Source organism: Mus musculus, chromosome 8 (genome assembly GCF_000001635.26).
Source record: "Mus musculus strain C57BL/6J chromosome 8, GRCm38.p6 C57BL/6J".
NCBI classification, from domain to species: Eukaryota; Metazoa; Chordata; class Mammalia; order Rodentia; family Muridae; genus Mus; species Mus musculus.
The window spans coordinates 127,048,201-127,065,859 of record NC_000074.6 but is presented as its reverse complement, the minus strand read 5'-3'; the positions used below and the strand labels follow the sequence as shown (position 1 = coordinate 127,065,859).

The 17,659-nt window shown below is 45.0% G+C and overlaps 1 protein-coding gene across 22 annotated transcripts in view; it reads right to left on the bottom strand.

The window, feature by feature from the left end:
- The window catches only part of Pard3 (par-3 family cell polarity regulator), a 548,906-nt gene extending 546,427 nt beyond the window's left edge, over positions 1 to 2,479 (bottom strand). For 10 of the 22 annotated variants that reach the window (XM_006531520.3, XM_006531523.3, XM_006531524.3 and 7 more), the window contains exon 1: positions 1,387 to 2,479. In XM_006531520.3, coding sequence (XP_006531583.1) covers positions 1,387 to 1,506 — 120 coding nt within the window. In that variant the 5' untranslated portion in view covers positions 1,507 to 2,479. The remainder of the gene's footprint in view (positions 1 to 1,386) is intronic. The other 12 variants (XM_006531526.3, XM_030243868.1, XM_030243867.1 and 9 more) reach the window with 2 other exon arrangements.
- Between the last annotated feature and the right edge of the window lie 15,180 nt (positions 2,480 to 17,659).

The following is a 17,659-nucleotide window of genomic DNA, read 5'->3' as shown; positions in this document are numbered from 1 at the left end:
ACTAATGATGTTTGTCTGCAGAGTACAAAGACAACCTGGTTTTCCCTTACAATAGTAAATCACCAACTGTCAGTCAGAAATGATGCTTAAAACACTTAAGTGTGAAGTTACAGAGGATTTCCCCTCTTGTCAGCTTTACAAGATAAACAGGTGCCCAATTTCCACTAATGTTGTTTGATTTTTCAATGAGTTCGACCAACTGGAAGAACACTTACAGCTGTTGAACTCAGCATCTCCTATCCCTGTACCAGATTGCCAACCATCCCCCAAAGTCTCCTTAAAGGGGCAATCTTGTGTTATATTTTCCAACACAGACTAAAAACAAAACAAAACAAAACAACGGTGTAACCATTTTGCCCTTTCTTAATTTCAGCGAAAAATGGAGGGTGACCCACGAGCATTCAGCGACATATGCAGACAAAGCCACCTTCTCCTCTCGCTTGTTCTGAAGTCACAGAAGGCAGGCCACTGAACAGACAACAGACGGGGAAATACCAAAGGGAACACATTCCACTCTCATACAAAGGAAATATCCTCAGGTGCTAGAACGAAACTTCAGCGTGGGCTGTTGTCAAACACAGAGGGTAAAACAACCTACAAAACGCCCTTCCACTTCTGACCTATTATGGAGGAATGCGGTTTAATGGAGACAATGTTCTCCATGAGGAAAACAGAGAAATAGAGGCTACTTCGACCCCAGGCCCAGTGAAGCCCGGGCTCCTCACTGGAGCACATCCAGCTAGGTAGGGGTAGAGAGCCAGAGGGAGTTCTGACTCCAGGAGCGAGTCTAGGCTTAGGTGTTTTAAGGAGCCGAGCACCGGAGCCACTCCATCGCCCCCACCTTAGCCCATGAGCCTGGCCGACCCAAACACGGCTGCACGCGCGACTCGGAGATCCCGCAAGAACACAGAAGGTCCACGGCCCGGCTGCGGCTCCCGCGTGTACCAGATCGCTCAACTCTTCCCACACTCCCCAAAGTTCCGTGGGCAACCCTCCGGGACAGGCCTGCTCCGGGAGAGGCCTGGAGCTGGATTGCCAGGGCCCGCGGACGGTCGGGCAAAGGCGCCCCGCCAGGCAACGCCGCGCCTCCCGCGTGCCGCACTCTGCCTCGCCCCGTGCGGGCTCTGGGCACCCGGCCGTCCACTCCTAAGCCCGGAGGACCCAGACAGTGTCCAGGGACCGTGAGGGTGGCGATCGCGGCCCAGCCGGAGCGCGCCGAGAACTTTACGGCCGCGGGTCCGGGCCGGGGGCGCCGGCGAGGCCGTCGGCTGCGGCACTTTCCCTTTCCCCGCCTCCCGGTCTCCCTCCTCCGTCTCCAGGAAGCGCCATATTGATCCCCGCGCCTTTCCCCCGTCCGCTCCCCGCCGCGCGCCCCAGGCCACTCACCTTGGCCACGGCCTTCCGGTAGCGGGTCACCGCCTGCTGGATGAGGCTGAAAACTTTCATGCGGCCATCTCCGCACGGCACGACCACCCGGGTCCTCCCGAAGCACACGGTCACTTTCATGCCGCCGTCCCTCGCTGTCCGTGGCCGGAGCGGCGCTGGGCCGGGAGACTGTACGCAGGGCGCGGTGGGGCCGCTGCGCCGGCGCGCCGGCGGCTAGAGGCGCGAGCAGGCGGCCGCACAGAGCTGCCCGGCTACCATGTCCAGCCCGGCCGCCTTCGCCTGGCCTTGCCTGTCCCCGCCCGGGCGCCTGCAGCCTCCGGCCACCTGTTCGGCGTCTCGGCGTCTTGGCGCGCTCGGCGGCGGCCCGGGGCCGTGTGGCGCTCGCGCTCAGTCGGGACTCCGAGGAGGGGACGGCGAGGCAGGGAGGAGGAGCAGCGACGGGCTGGGCGCACAGCACCGCGCGCAGGCGGCAGGAGGAGGCGCAGGGCGGGGCGCCCCGAGGCCTCCGCCGCTGCCCGGCCGCTCGGTTCACCGCACGGCGAAGCGCGTCGCAGCCCGCGGCGCTGTGCTCGGGCCAGCGCGGGGCAGGGCGCGTCCTCCTCCAGCCCACTTGCCGTAGGCTGCAGTGGGAGGCCCACTCCGGGACGCCCCACCCACGCCCCCAGAGGGCTCCAGCGAGGTCCTCTTCCTTTCTTTGTGACTTTTAATCCCCTTCCTGGGAGAAAGCAGTTTAAGCTCGGAGACGCCTTTAGAGCCCGAGAGCCACCGAGTCGCGCTGGCGAAGATAGGAAGCTCCAGGTCAGGCAAAGCAGGGTTTCTATCCTAAGTGCCTGGCTCCGGTGCAAGGCCGGGCGGCGCTGTTCTGTAGCAGAGATTAATTGGCTGCTCCCGAGAGAGGTTGAAGACGCGTGGACGCCCTGGTACTTCCTCTTGAGGCCACTATTTACCTTAAAGTTTCTTGGTGACCCACTTGTTTAAATAAGCAGGACTTAACACCGCAGTTCAAATACATCTGTTTCTTGAAAATTCCTCAATCTAAGCAACCTAAAACCCTCTGAAAAAAAACACAGTACGAACGCTCGGAGGGAAGGCTGTTCTAGATAGGCTATTCCCTCGCTGCTAAGGCTGCCTCAAAACTCAGGCACTGACACACCCCCAACTCCACAGGGAGTGGGTGATAAGCAAACTCTAAGGTGTTTAATAACAAAGTGGACCAAGTCTAGAGAAGTGACTGAAGCTGCTTTCTGACTTACTTAGAAAATGTGATCCTTAAATAAATGTTGTCTTCAAAGAATGGCAAACTTCAAGAGAGTCGCTGTTGACCTGAGTTTGTCCCACACAATACAGTAAGTTCAGTTTGACAGTTAATTTGCATGATATTTTAAGCCTATTAAAACTCCTGTGGTCCCCAGAATTTGAGCATCTACAGCTGGTGCTGAGGGCTCTCCATCCATCCCTCCTTTCTTTTAAAAATAATAAGCAAAACAAAGAAATCCCTTGGCTTTTTAGACTCCTGCACAGTCTCCTTGGCCATGCGGCTCTAGGTCAGAGGAAACATCACATTTTCTCCCTTCTGACTGCTCTCAGTCCATCCGATGATCACTGGTCCCAGCAAATGTATCGTCCTTTCAGGGGTCCGTCAAGAATTCACCCTCCCAAAGTCCACAAGAGAACTCTTGCGTGCACATAGCCATGGGAAAGACTCTTATTATCTCTACATGGCTATATCTATCATTCAACTTGTCTACCAGTGCCTGTGCTGGTCGCACTATGTCGGTGAGTCCTGCTGAGGTTTTCTTGTTTGGGATCTTAGCAATACTTGTGTCCATGGGCCACCAAGATGGCTCAGCCTGCCAGGTGCCGACCACCAAGACTACCTGAATTCTAACCCCAGATCCTACATGGTGAGAAAAGAGAACAGCCCCCAACAATTTTCCACTGACCTTCACACACACACATACACACAGAGAGAAAGAGAGAGAGAGAGAGCCATTAAATAAAATATAAATAAAAACAACACTTGCACCCACAATAATTATGGGTAATTAAAGGTAGTGTTTCTGTTTTTGACACATGGGAGGAGTATAAAGTTGCTAGTGGACTTTGTCCAAAAAAACAAAAAGGCACTGATTTAGGTTAAGTTCTAGGTTTGAACAATAGTACTTTCAACTATGATGTTAACTCTCTCCCCAGCCTTGTCTTTGCCAGCTGAGGAAAGAAATTGGTGAGATGCATCTCATAAATTGTAAGGATCAAACAAAATTGTATATGAAAAATCTTAATGCTATATTATATATGCTATGTTATATGACATGTATGACATATTATATATATATGTATATATATATGTGTGTGTATATATAATATGTGTATATATATATATACACTAGTATGTGAGAGCCTGTAACATAGCAGAGTCTAGTGGCCATGGTATATAGTATGCTAACAAAGCCTGGGCAGGACATCAAATGATTGGAGAGCAGTAAGCAAAGATATCTCAAAGAAGCTGAAGATATAACTAGACAAGGACTGGAATATACTAAGTAGAATGCTTGTCTAATATGTTCAAACCCCTGAGTTTGATCTCTAGCACTCCATAAAAACTTCACATCTGTAACCCCAACACATAGCAAGTAATTTGCAGAAACATGGCAAGTTAAAGAACAGCCTGGACTACATAAGACCATGTACTGTTGTTAATAATAATAATAATAAAGATTAAGACTTTATCTGGCTAGCTGAATAGAAATATGATCATTAATCTTGTGCATCATAGTTGAAGATGCCCCAAGCTTTGATAAGCAACTAAAAAGATGTCAATCAAATGTCTTCTCTCTTAGAAGCATACCACCTCCCTCCCTAGTACAGCCATACACCATCAACTTGAGGTCCTGAAACATGGTAACATCTTAAGGTGGAATCATATACTAGCTTTCCCATAGCTCACCTGTATAGTTCTGTGACATCCTCATAGCTTTGCTGGTAAGCAGCCTCAGTACCTACAGATGGAACTGAATTCTCATGAATTAGGCACAGCCTTGGAGTCTTGAGATAGCTTACCATGCAGATCCTAAAAACAGCCAAATTGAGTGCTTGTATTGAGTTGTTTTTTTTTTTTTTTCTTTTAGATATAGTTTCTCAGGTCCCAGACTGGCCTTTAACTCATTATGTACTTAAAGACGATCCTGAACTTATGAATCTCTTCCTCTACCTCCAGAGTGCTGGATTACAAGCATGGGCCACCGTCCTTGGTTTAGGAAATGCTGGTGGTATAATCTGAGGCTTTATACATTCTGACCAAGCATTCTAACAACTCAGATATACCATTAGTCCCTACTCTTTACACACATATATATGCAATGAATCTCTATATTAAAATTCATTAAAATTAATACTTCATAATTACTTAGATGCCAGACCCTTTGCTGTCTTGAAAAACTTCACAAAATTCTATGACAAATAATTAATTTATTTCTGCCACTATATTCCTTAAATAACATCTAACTATAAAGATGGATCATAGCCAGACCTCCTTCAGGTCAATAAAATATTCAGCTTAGCAAATAGCTTCTCGTCTGAGGTAAGCATTAAAGCAAAACCTGATCTCTTTGAGAAGCAAAATTATGAAAGTCAGGGGTCAAATGTTGTTGTGTAAATATCTTATAATTTGTTTACTTTCTTAAAGTCTAGAGTTTCTAGTTAAAAAAATAATCACGGCCTTTGTCTGTATTTCTGTTTCACAGCTAATTGATTCAATTGGTTATGAATACCCCAGAGAGTTCTGAGAATTAATTAGGGTTTATCTGGGCTTTGTGCCTATGCTTGGGTGGGTGCATGTGACCACACAGAATATAACTTCAATTTTATCCAGCTACACTCACACACTCCATATGTGTCAGAAAGTCATTGTACCAAACAGCTCACCCTGAGAAAGTTAATAATTGAAAATGAAGGAGATAGGATCTGAGAAGATGGCTCTATTCAATCCCCAGAAACCTAGGGTGGGGTTGAGAGGGACAAAAACAAAAACAAAAACAAAAGCCAGATTTGGTGGTATTACTTGTAAACACAGTGCCTAACCTCAGTGTGGAGAGGAAGAGACAGGTGGACCCCTGGGGCTCACTGATCTACTTGGAGAGTGCATATATAATATACATACACACATATACATATATGACCATCAACTGAGGAATGACATTGAGGGCTGTCCTCTGGCCTTCACATACATACACACATGCATGAATACACACAAAGAATAATAACAACATGTGAAAGGCATATACATACATGAATAAAAGAATAAAAACTTGTGAAAGGTTTTTGAAATGTAGTCATCCTGTGAAGATTATTATCACCAGCATTTCACACATATGCACTGCTTACTCTTTGATTACACAGCCAAGAAACGTTTACACCACCATATGTCTTCCTTCATGAATTAGGACATTCAGATCTGTCACACTCATTCAAGAGAAGTCCAATCTGGTAAAGATTTCAGAAATGAATGGGTGGAAGCTGAAATATGCTCACGTGCTACATAGTAGCAACCATGGAGATACCAAAGAAACTACTCAGTCCCTCTGACACAGAAGAAAACAGGCCTTCTAATTCCATCCCAGTGAAACACACTGTACATTTTTATGTACACAAGTAACAATAGTTAACATTTTATGTATCACAAGTAACTAATGGCCACAAATGAAATTAATGATAACAATGTAATGTATTTAACCAACAGTATAGCAATGAGGAAGGGTCTTGCTTAATAGTCCACGCTGGCCAAAAACTTACTAAAGTGCACCCCACCCCCAGTTCTGCTTCAAACTTGTAATCCTCTTGACTCGTCCTCACGAGGTGCTGCATTGTACTTACACAATTTAATATGTCTTCATGTTTATATTTCTTGGCTAGGTCATTTTGATCCTGTGTGTGACTGATAGTCAAAGCACAGCTCAGTTTGAATCAGCCAAGTCCCCAGAGCTCAGTCACTACTTGTGGTCAGTGGAGGCCACATTGGACAGCATAGTTCTGGAGTACAGGTCCACTAGAAGCCAAGATCACAGTGTGCTGTCAAAGAAGAGAGTCACCAATGGATTGAACTCTTTGAGGCAGAAACTGCTTTCACAAGGTGGACTCAGTTCATGCCTCATGACTGGATGAGGGGTATCTGAGTGATGGAATATGGAGGAATGGATAGTAGATATCATCCTGACATGTTTCAACTTTCACAATAATACAAAGGATAACGAGCAAAGATGGGACTGGGCCTAGGGCTCAGCTGTCAGAGTGCTTGCCTAGAATGTACAAAGCCCTGCCTAGATTTGATCCACAGTTCTATATAAACCAGGCATAGTGACACATACTTATAATCCCCAGGACTCAAGAATTGGAGACAAGGGAAACATTCAAAACTGTCAGGGGGGCTGGAAAGATGGTTCATCAATTAAGAGCACTGGCTGTTCTTCCAAGGGATCTAGGTTCAATTTCCAACACCCACACAGCTGATCACTGCTGTCTGTAACTCCAGTTCCAGAAGATCTGGCACCCTCACACAGAAAAATGCAGGCAAAATACCAACACATATAAAAATAAACATGCAGGCAAAGATTGTTCTCAGCTACATATTGAGTTTGAGATCAACCCAATCTACATAAGACCGTGTTTCAAAAGGAATGACGAGAAGGCTCAGTAAGTACTTACTGTGCAAGCACCCCATAAAAGACAGCTCTATAGTACACTGTAGCACTGGAGGGCAAAGACAAATGCATCTCAGGAACTCACTAGCCACCTAATCTGGCTGAATGGACCATTTAAAATGTAAGGTGGCTCCAGTGGACTAAAGGCAATTGCTGCAGAATCTGGAGACATGAGTTCAATTCCAATTATCCACATGGTAGGAGGGAAGAACTTCCACGAGTTGTTCTCTGGCCTCCACCTACATCACACATGCACCCATAAACTCATACACAAAATTATAAATAACAAGAAATAAATGTTAAAAAAATAAATAAAAAGTCATGGAGTGGAGCCCTGGGTTCAGTTCCCAGCAACATAAAAACCTGGGCATGGTGGTAAACACGTGTAATCTCAAAACTCTGGAGGTGGAGTCAGAAGCATCGAAAGTTCAAGGTTGTGCTAGGTTTAGCTCATTAGGTAAAGTGCCCACTTAGAAGTACATATTGGGTTCACGGCAAGATGGGACTTCATAGGGCCCTATCTATAAGCAAAACAGACAGGCAGAAAAAGACCACAACTCCATTAAGAGACATTTTGCTGGAGTTGAGGAAGACACCCAAAATTGACTTCTGGCCCCCTGCACACATTTATGAACATACACACACACACACACACACACACACACACACACACACACACACGGCACATAATACTGTCCAAAGGCTCAGTACAGCCCCTATTATTAAGGAACATTAAATGCAATTGTAAAAGCATGGTTTCCCCGCAGGAGTTCATGTGACTTCCATAATTAATGATCCGCAAAGGCAAGCAAAACCAACAAGAGGGGGGAGGGGGTGGAGAAACAGAGCTTTAACATAATGATCTTCAAAGTGTCAAACAAAATCATCAGACACCGGCATGAGGAAGGACAGCAGTGCACAGGACGAGAAAGACCCTGCCAGTGTTCCTTGGCCCAAATCATCTCAGATCCAGAACTTTGATCTCCTCTTTCATTAGTGTCCTCAAATGACAGCCGACTCATCAGCCTGAGCTGACAGCACATGTCCTATATACACTGACTGTAGTTGATCCAAGTTCTCCCCTGCCCAAACTCAGCTCCCTTTGAGAGGCTCCTGGGTCAGCCTCTCCAGGCACATGCCACTATGCCTGCTTTTTATTGGGTTCTGGAGAACCCGAAATCAGATACAAAGGATCTTGTCTATAAGCAAACAGACAAGCACACACACACACACACACAAAAAAAAAAAAAAAAAAAAAAAAAAAAAAACCAGCAATTCAACTCCATTTAAAGCCATTTTGCTGGAGCATCCAGAACATAAGTCAAATCCATTTACCTCCTGGTGGTTAGCCTTGAACGGAGGCAGAATTCCCAGAACTCAATGGCATGGAGAAATGGCTCCGTGTGAAGCTTTATTCTTTGCAGGGTAGCAAAGGCAGGCCAAGCTGTTGACCAGAATGGAAGGAGAACACTTGACTACAAATTGCCCTGTGACCTCTACACATGTTCACAAATACACACAGTAAATGTAAAACAAAATGTACTAAGATGGGTGCACTCCTGTCAGCTACCCTGTTAAGTTCGAAGCTTGCTACCACGGATCTCGAGCTTCAGGACGTCAGTGCCCAATCAGAGACCCCATGCTTACTTCCATGAGGGTATTCACGGGAGGAACACCATGAAGCAGGCTTCTAAGCGCAGATCCAGGACCCACAGCAGGAAATCTTTGAAGCCAAAAATAATAAAAGAGTTCCCTGTTGTAGTCCAGCCCTCCTTTCCCATTGGCTAATTTTCACCCCATGTGTGTTGGTTTGGATAAGAATGGCCCCCATAGACTCATATGCTTAACTACTTGGTCCTCAGTTGGTAGAATTGTTTGGGAAGGATTGGGAGGTGTGATCTTGTTGGCAGAAGTGTGTCACTGGTGGCAAACTTGGAGGTTTCAAAAGACCTGTTTTCAGCCTCCTTTTATGGATTTTAAATGTCTTAACTATCCCTTCCAGCACGCTTTGGCTCTGCTGTCTGTCATAGACTAGATATAGATCTTGGGAACTAACAACTCAATTAAAAGCTTTCTTTTGTAAGTTGCCGTTTGTCATGGAGTTGTATCAAAGCCATAGGAAAATAATGAAGACACCAGGCAATGCCAGTTTTCTTCTCAGATACCTGCAAAACTCTATACCCCATTCAGAAACAGAACCCCTATCTTCATATGCTCTACAAGGGCCCAGGTGATCCAGACTTAATTTCCAACTCCCTTTTCCTCAGCTCCCCTGTTCATTCCGCTCAGTATGCTTAATCTTCCTGCTGATCCCTAGCCAGACTGAGTGGACTCGTGCTTCAAGGCCTTTGCAACTTGCTGTTTCCAAATTCCAAAATGTTCTTCTTAGCCTCTACCTGGCTTCTGATCCCATATCCTTTAGGCATCTACTCCTACCAATAGTAAATTCTCTCTGTTTCTCTCAAAGCCTGTAGTTTTATTCTTTTCCTTAAAACTTAGCAACATTTAATACCTGGGCAACTATTGATAAGCTACATGTCTCTCCAAAAATCTGATGTGATCGTTTGTATATGCTTGGCCCAGAGAGTGGCACTATTAGGAGGTGTGGCTTTGTTGGAGTAGGTGTGTCACTATGGGCATGGACCCACATCCTAGCTGCCTAGAAGCTAGTCTTCTCCTGTTTGCTTTTGGAACAAAACGTAGAACTCTCAGCTGCCATACTTTCCTCCATGATGATAATGGACTGAACCTCTTAACCTGCAAGCCAGCCCCAATTAAATGTTGCCCCTTATAAGAATTCTATAGTGGTCTTCGAAACAGTAAAACCCTAACTAAAAGACACCTGAGAAAAGAGACCACACCAAGTCTGTTTTGTTGACCACTGTAGTGTCAGGGCTGTTCACTTCACAGCAGAGGCCTCAATCACAAAGGATGTTATAGCACTGAGATTCCAGTAGATAAAGTGTTTGCTGTGCAAGCATGAGGACCTGGTAGAAGTTGCATCTGGTAACTCATTTTTCAAAGGTGCCTCCAGCCAGTTTAGGTCCAGTTACAGCTGAATATAAAACATTGGGTTCCTGTTAATGCATTCAAGCCCAGCAATCAATCTCCGTCATCTCTGTCTCTGTCTTTCTGTCTGTCTCTCTCTGTTGCTGTGTCTCTCTGTCTCTGTTATGATCACCACTGCATTCGTTACTTGGAAATCTTTTGCCTAGTGAATCTATGACGTCACCGTCACTTCAGAGAGCAGCTTTGTAAAGATGTCATTGTGACTCCTAAGTTGAGGTCTTATTTAATTTTTTTTTCATTTTATTCCTATGTGTTTGGGTATTGTGCAAGTATGTATGCCTGTACACCACATGCATGCAGTATCTGCAGAGGGCAGAAGAGGGTATCAGATGGCCTGGGACTGGAATTACATATGGTTGTGAGCTATCCTGTAAGAGCTCGGAATTGAGCCTGGTGCCTCTGGGAGAACAGCCAGTGTTCTTAATGGGTGAGCCATTTCTCCAGGCCCAGTTGTTACTGTTTTAAAAATAGTAAATGCCAGCTGTGTGTGCATTTACTCGCAGCTGTCCACTTCGAGTGTGGCTGGTCAGCTGTGGCCTGAAGTCTTAATCAGGCCCACCATCTGTCTTTGTGTGCCCTGCGTACTAAGAATTTTGGCTCTGTTTTCAGTTTTGCCCCTTTTAAGTGGTTATGAAAAAGTCACAGCATCAAAAACTTGAGATGTGAAATTTACATGCAATTCCAATGTCAGTGTTTATAGATAAGACCTGGATGTGCTCTTGTGTGTGTGTGTATGTGTGTGTGTGTGTGTGTGTGTCGGGGGGTTGATTGAGTGCTATATTGCCAGATAAGCAATTTCAAGAAAGAGCAGATGGTCTATGAAACATAAATCTTCACAGTCATTTGCGACAGATGTTTACAGGTCTCTGGCTTAGATCAAGGAACAGTGGGTAAATGTGCTTGCCACCAAGCTTGACAATCTGAGTTCTATCCATGGGACCCACATATTAGAGACAGAAAAAACTGTTCCCTCACCCCACCTCCCCTACACACACACACACACACACACACACACACTCACTCACACATACACACACACACAAAGGTTTTTTTTTTAAGGTGAGAAGCTGTGTAGGGTTAAAAGAATATATTATCCAATCCTTGGAAGCAACAAATATGTGCTCCTTGTATTTCTTCCCCTCGCCCTCTTTGGATCTTCATTTTTAGAAAATTACTCTAAACCCTCGTGTCTTTATCAGGTGTGGTACAGCTATTCCAATGACAGACCTGTGTGATTTACAGGAGGTTGGTCTGGTGCTATTTGTATTCAAATGCTAAATTCTGTACTGTCTTAGTCAGGGTTTCTATTCCTGAACCAACATCATGACCAAGAAGCAAGTTGGAGAAGAAAGGGTTTATTCTGCTTATGCTTCCACATTGCTATTCACCACCAAAGGAAGTCAGGTTGGAACTCAAACAGGTCAAGAAATAGGGGCTGATGCAGCCGCCATGGAGGGATACTGCTTACTGGCATGCTTTCCCTGGCTTGCTCAGCTTGCTTTCTTATAGAACACAGAACCACCAGCCCAAGGATGGTACCAACCCACAATGGACCCTTGATCACTAATTGAGAAAAATGCCTTACAGCTGGATCTCATGAAGGCATTTCCTCAAGGGAGGCTCCTTTCTCTATGATAGATCCAGCGTATGTCAAGTTGACACACAAAAATAGCCAGTACATATACCCCAAGTTCTGGTTGCTCCAAGAGGAGAAGATTTTCACATATTCAAGCTTTTGTTGTGTAAACCTTGCTCCCCAAGTTATCCATGATTGGTTAATAAAGATACTTACAGCCTATAGCTGGGCAGAAGACAGGTAGAAGGGGTGGAAGGTTCCTGGGCTCGAGGTCTCAGACAGGGACCACGTAGAGAGAAGAAAGGGACATGGGGGAAGAAGGAAGCCACCACGGCTGACTTATTGGAGTAGGAGTGGCCCAGGTGGAACATGGCAAGTAATATCTCAGGGTTATTATCAGGGAAGTAAAAAAAAAAATAGCATAGAGGGTTAGTATATGCCTTATATTAAGGCTTATTATAAATATAAATGTTTATGTCTTTTATTTGGGAACTAAATGATCTAAGGTGGGGTAGGAACCTCCAAATAATATTTCCTCTCACCCAGTACAGAGAGAACCTTTGGCTTAACTCCAGTTGATAGAAGAAGTTGATTGTCAACTTGACCACATCTGAAATCAACTAAAGCTGCTGGGAACTTCTGTCAGAGATTTTTACATATTTATATATAGTTATTTGTTTTTATTTTATTTACTTTGGAGTTCTTCCTGCATGCATGTCTGTGTGAGGGTGTAAGATCCTCTGGAACTGGAATTACAGACAGTTGTAAGCTGCCATGTGGGTGCTAGGAATTGAACCTGGGTCCTTTGGAAGAACAGCCAGTGCTCTTAACCACTGAGCTGTCTCTCCATTCATAAATCTGGGCCACAGCTTCCGGTGGCCTCTCAGACAAACATTGAAGAGGGAAATACTGTTTGCTGCTTTCCTCATTCTCCCTCAAAAGGTCATTTATCATGTTGCTGGCAGTATTAAATCCTATTTCTTTAGGATTTCAACCTGAATTGAAGACCAGCAGCTCTCCAGGAATCCACTGCCAGATATCCAGCCTCCTGAGTTGAATAACTATAGGATTCTCAGCCTATCCTCATAACAGAGCCTTTGTTCAACTACCCAGATCTTATTCTGTAAACCAGTTTTGTAAACTCTTTTTTAATACATACATTCATTCTATCAGTTCTGTTCCTTTAGAGAACCCTGATGAATACAGAATGTAACCCCCAAAATGCGACAGGGTGTCGCTGTTGTGACTGTGTTCCACAATGTAAGGCTCTAAATAGCAGACTGCAGAAGCACCATGTTTTTAGCTGACTATGGGAAGGGATCGTGGGGCAGGAACTGTGGGTGACCTCTGAAAGGCTAGGACAGCTTCAGCTCACAGCAAGTGAGAAGCCAGTGCCCACCATGTCAGTGTGAGTAGATAAATATTTGTGGGGCATGGAGTCATGACCCACAGAAATTGTGACAAGAAATCTGTATTGTCGCAAGCCACAGTGTGTTTGGTCATTTCTCCACACAACACTAGAAAACTAACACAACCGTATAATACAGTGCTTGCATTGTAATTTAAATACTCTGCACTTCTCTGGCTCCTCCTCAAGCTGTGTGCCCTGATGCTGTCACCAGGGATGCTGATGAAAAAGCACAGACCTCTACAGCCATCTCCTACTACTGTGGTTCCACAGATGAAACGTAAGGCTGAAATCTGAGGAGCGGCAATCCTGTGCAAAGTTAGAAAGTAACAATGTTGGGGGGGGGGGGGGGGCGAATAAAAGGAAGTAGTAAAGAAACCATGCGAGGAAGTGGTTGGAGACGAAGTGACCGCAGAATGGGTGTTAAGTGGAGATATTTGTGTGACGAGCACACATAAATGTTCTTGCTGTGCCCCAGTTTGTGTTTGCTGGCTAGACTATTCTTTAATTTAAAATTCCTAGGTAGGGTGGCCCCAGCCAACCTGAAGACACCTGAACGCTGCCCTGGGGTGGGCGAGAGCCAGTACAACGAACAAATAAACAAATACGTGATGGAGAGGTAGGAAAGATAGAAAAATGGAGCAGGGTCTGCGCAGGGAGATGCAGAACTGAAAATGAGAAGGCGGTGACAGGTGAGAGAGGGGGCCGCTGTCATTGCTCAGAACAGTCAATGGGATATTTGCCACAGTCAGGAGCTTATGCAGTTGCAGACTTGGTCTCAAAACCTGCCGCGTGGCCGGGATCCCTCTGGCTCTAGGCAATGAATGAGGCCCAAGATGAGGAATGGTCGATTTTCTGAACCTCCTCAAAGAACCACCGTGCTCCGAGATACCACCAGAGGCTATGTTGGCGTCAGTGGTCTGTGCTGCGGCCTCAGACCACTGTGAAGTCTGAGATCCGTGTGGACGTTTGCAGTTTGTGCAGCTTTCCAAGGCCTCGGTGTAGTCCTCAGGCTTTGCTGCCTTAGGAAACCATGCTGATGTGGATGGCCTGTGTAACCATCTGAGACTATGCTGAGGTTCGTGGTCTGTGCAGCTTCTGAGGGCCATGATAGATCGGTGGTCCTAATATGGCCCGAGGCCATGTTGGTGTCTGTAGGAGTGTTTCACTGATGCCCGTGAAGATGCCCAAGGTGGAGGAGTCACCTGAAGCCAGGTTAATATCTGTGGGAGGAGGAGAACCAGCCCCACTCGTCAGCGGCAGTCGCACAGTGGCACCAACAGTGTGGTAGGAGAATGAGAGCCGGCCCTGTCTCTTGTTCTGCTTCTCAGCTGATTGCTTCTGGAGCAGACGCAGGCAGAGAAAGATTGATCCTCCTTTGAGGGGCTGGAATTTGACCATGCTCCAGTGAATATATGGACCAGACAAAATGGGTTTGGGTATTTTTTGGGAAGGGGATTGCTAGGGGGCAAACATGGGAAGACTGGGAAGTGAGTGTGAACAGGGCAAATATGATTCTCAACCAACAACAAATTTTTCTAGGCCTGTCAGGCATAAACCTAATTCCACCAACAAAGAGGCTGAAGTAGGAGGGCCGTTTCTTTTGTTTGGTTTGTTTGTTTGTTTGTTTGTTTGTTCATTTGAACTTATTTATTTTTTATTGTTTTCTGAAGCAGGGTTTCACTGTGTAACAGCCCTAACTGTCCTGGAAATCACTATGTAGTCCAGTTTTAGCTGGATTTCAAATTCAGAGATCTACCTGTTTCTACCTCCCGAGTGTTGGGATTAAAGGCATGTGGCACCAAAATTGGTTGTCTCTAAAATGTTTAACTGGTTAGTTAAGCACAACAAATTTAAAGAATTTTTAAGCTGTTTACATTTCCAGTTTTATCTTTCCAGGTGAAGTCCAGATGACATCCTTTCAAAACACACGCATGCACGAACACATACACATTCATGCACATGTACATGCACATACATGAACACACATACAAATAGACACATGCACATACACGCATGTGCACGCACACACATACATACATCTGCATGATTTTTTTTTTTTTTTTTTTTTGGTTTTTCGAGACAGGGTTTCTCTGTGTAGCCCTGGCTGTCCTGGCACTCACTTTGTAAACCAAGCTGGCCTCGAACTCAGAAATCCGCCTGCCTCTGCCTCCCGAGTGCTGGGATTAAAGGCGTGCACCACCACGCCCGGCTCATCTGCATGATTTTTATATCAAGTTCTGCTTTCTATTTCTTCTCTGTGCTTACAATTTGTCCGTGTCCTGATAGTTCATTACCTGATTATCAGGGGTCATGAACATCCAGTACAAATAATTTTCATGAGGCTCATCTATCTCTGATAAGATCTGTTTTTGTAAAAACCTGAGCCACAGACACGTCAGGACCCGTGGCTGTTTACAATAGAAGCACCCTGAGCTGGAGTGCAGTAGAGCCACTTGCCTAGAGGCCCCTGCTTCCGTGTCTGTGACAAGATGGGAGGCAGAAGAGAAAAGGATTTTTACAAGAGAAGTGTGGGAGGTACTTCCAAACCATGTGAGCTGGTTGTGGTGGTGGCACACACTCAGTTCTGGCACTGGTTGTGGTGGTGGCACACACCCTCGTCCCGGCACTGAGGGGGCAGAGGCAGATGGAGCTTTGTGAGTTTGAGGCCAGACCACTTTACACACTGAGTTCTAGGACAGCTAGGGCCACCCAGTGAGATCCTATCTGAGGAGTGGGGGGAATGGTTTGACAATTAATGGGTCAGAATAAGCCCTTAAGAAAACTGATCAAGCTAGATGATATTGTGTAGACACATGTAGGGATAATCTCTTCTGCCCTGTATAAAAGCAAACACCTGTCAATAAAAAAAAAAAAAGTTTATGGTCAATGAGCTGAGGCAAGAAATAGAAGACGGGACATCCAGCAGAGAGGAATCCTGGGATTGAGTGAGGTGTGCCGAGATTCACCTGGACACAGAGGAAGACTGCCTCATGAATCTGAGGACCAGGTAACCAGCCACTTGACAGGACTTAGGGTAAAATAAAGGGGATAATTAAGTTATGAGCTAGTTGCCCCAAGCTTATAGCCTAAGCATTTATTCATAAATTTAACTAAGTCTCAGAGTTCTTATTTTGGGGAAATTATGCCTGGGTGGGAAAGTCCACAGTTACAGACACATTTCTTTTTAGAATAACATTGTCAAAGAAGTCATGAAGTTAAACTATTTTGCATAATTGTGGTAATATCTTCTTACTACATTCTTCTTAATTACAAATGGAACAGGCTGTGAATGGTATCTCAGCTACACAGTGAGTTCAAAGCTAGTCTGGTTTATATAAGACCCAATTAAAAAAAAAAAACTCAAACTAAAGGAATAATTATGGACTTAGAGGATTGGCCCAGTGGTTAGGAGAACTTGTTGCTCTTGCGGAGAGCCTAGGTTCCGATCCCAGCACCTTCTTGGTGCACAGTGCCCTCTGAAACTCAGATTCTTCTTGTCCTCTGTGGGCACAAGGCACACACAGTATGCAGACATACCAGCCTGACACTTAGACATTTATGACAAAGTAAATAAACCATCAAAAGAAAAAAAATTAAAGAATAATTAATGGGAAAGGTCCAAGAGTTTAATTTTCACATTTTCAGCTTCAAATTTCCAGATGAAGTCAAATAAAATATTTTAAAGATGAATATAGCATCTTCCCATTGAAAGTGATGTCTGGAAAGCAACTTTATTACCTTCACATTATCGGGGTCTATGGCAAGATACGAAAGGGTTAACAAATTGTTCCAGTTAGGCAATTGATTCTCCTCCAATGACGTTAAAAATGGAAGGAAGGCTTTTCTTGTCAACTTTCTGTGACAACAAAGCCCTTACTCTCAGGAGGACCTCGTGACCCAGATAGAGGTGAATGCAGTGGCTTTCTACAGCACGTTCCCTGAACAGACAGATATTCCTCTATGGGGGCAACATTTTTGTGTACCAAGGTCTTGGAAAACTAAAAAGGATTCGTAACAGTACAAATCCACAAATGTCACGTTCCCAAGCAGATTGCAGCGTGAACATACGTACAGTTATTTGTGACCTCCAGATGAATAAAAATAGAGACAATATAAATAACCTTAAACACAGCTTGTTAGGATTTGTCCTGAATGGTTCAGATTTATTCCCAAAGGACTTTCTGTTTCCAGGCAGTGGTCGCTGTGTGAAAACAGCACTCTTCTCAACAACGGTAATGATTTTAAATATGGGAGAAAATGTAATGATCCCAAGTGGGAAGTGATGAAGCGAGTCCTGCCATTTCCTGTCGGCCGGGCCTGAAGAAATCTCTGCAGGAAGGTTGCTAAGAGGAAGTCTGTGCGAAGCTGCATCATCTGAGTACTTTGACATCTGGAAGGCTCAATTTGAATCAGAACTAGCACCTATTGGGTTAATTAAACTCATAAAGTTTCAACTTCCTCATTTGTAGAAATTGTAAATACACATACACACACACACACACACATCTAGGTGTTGACTCA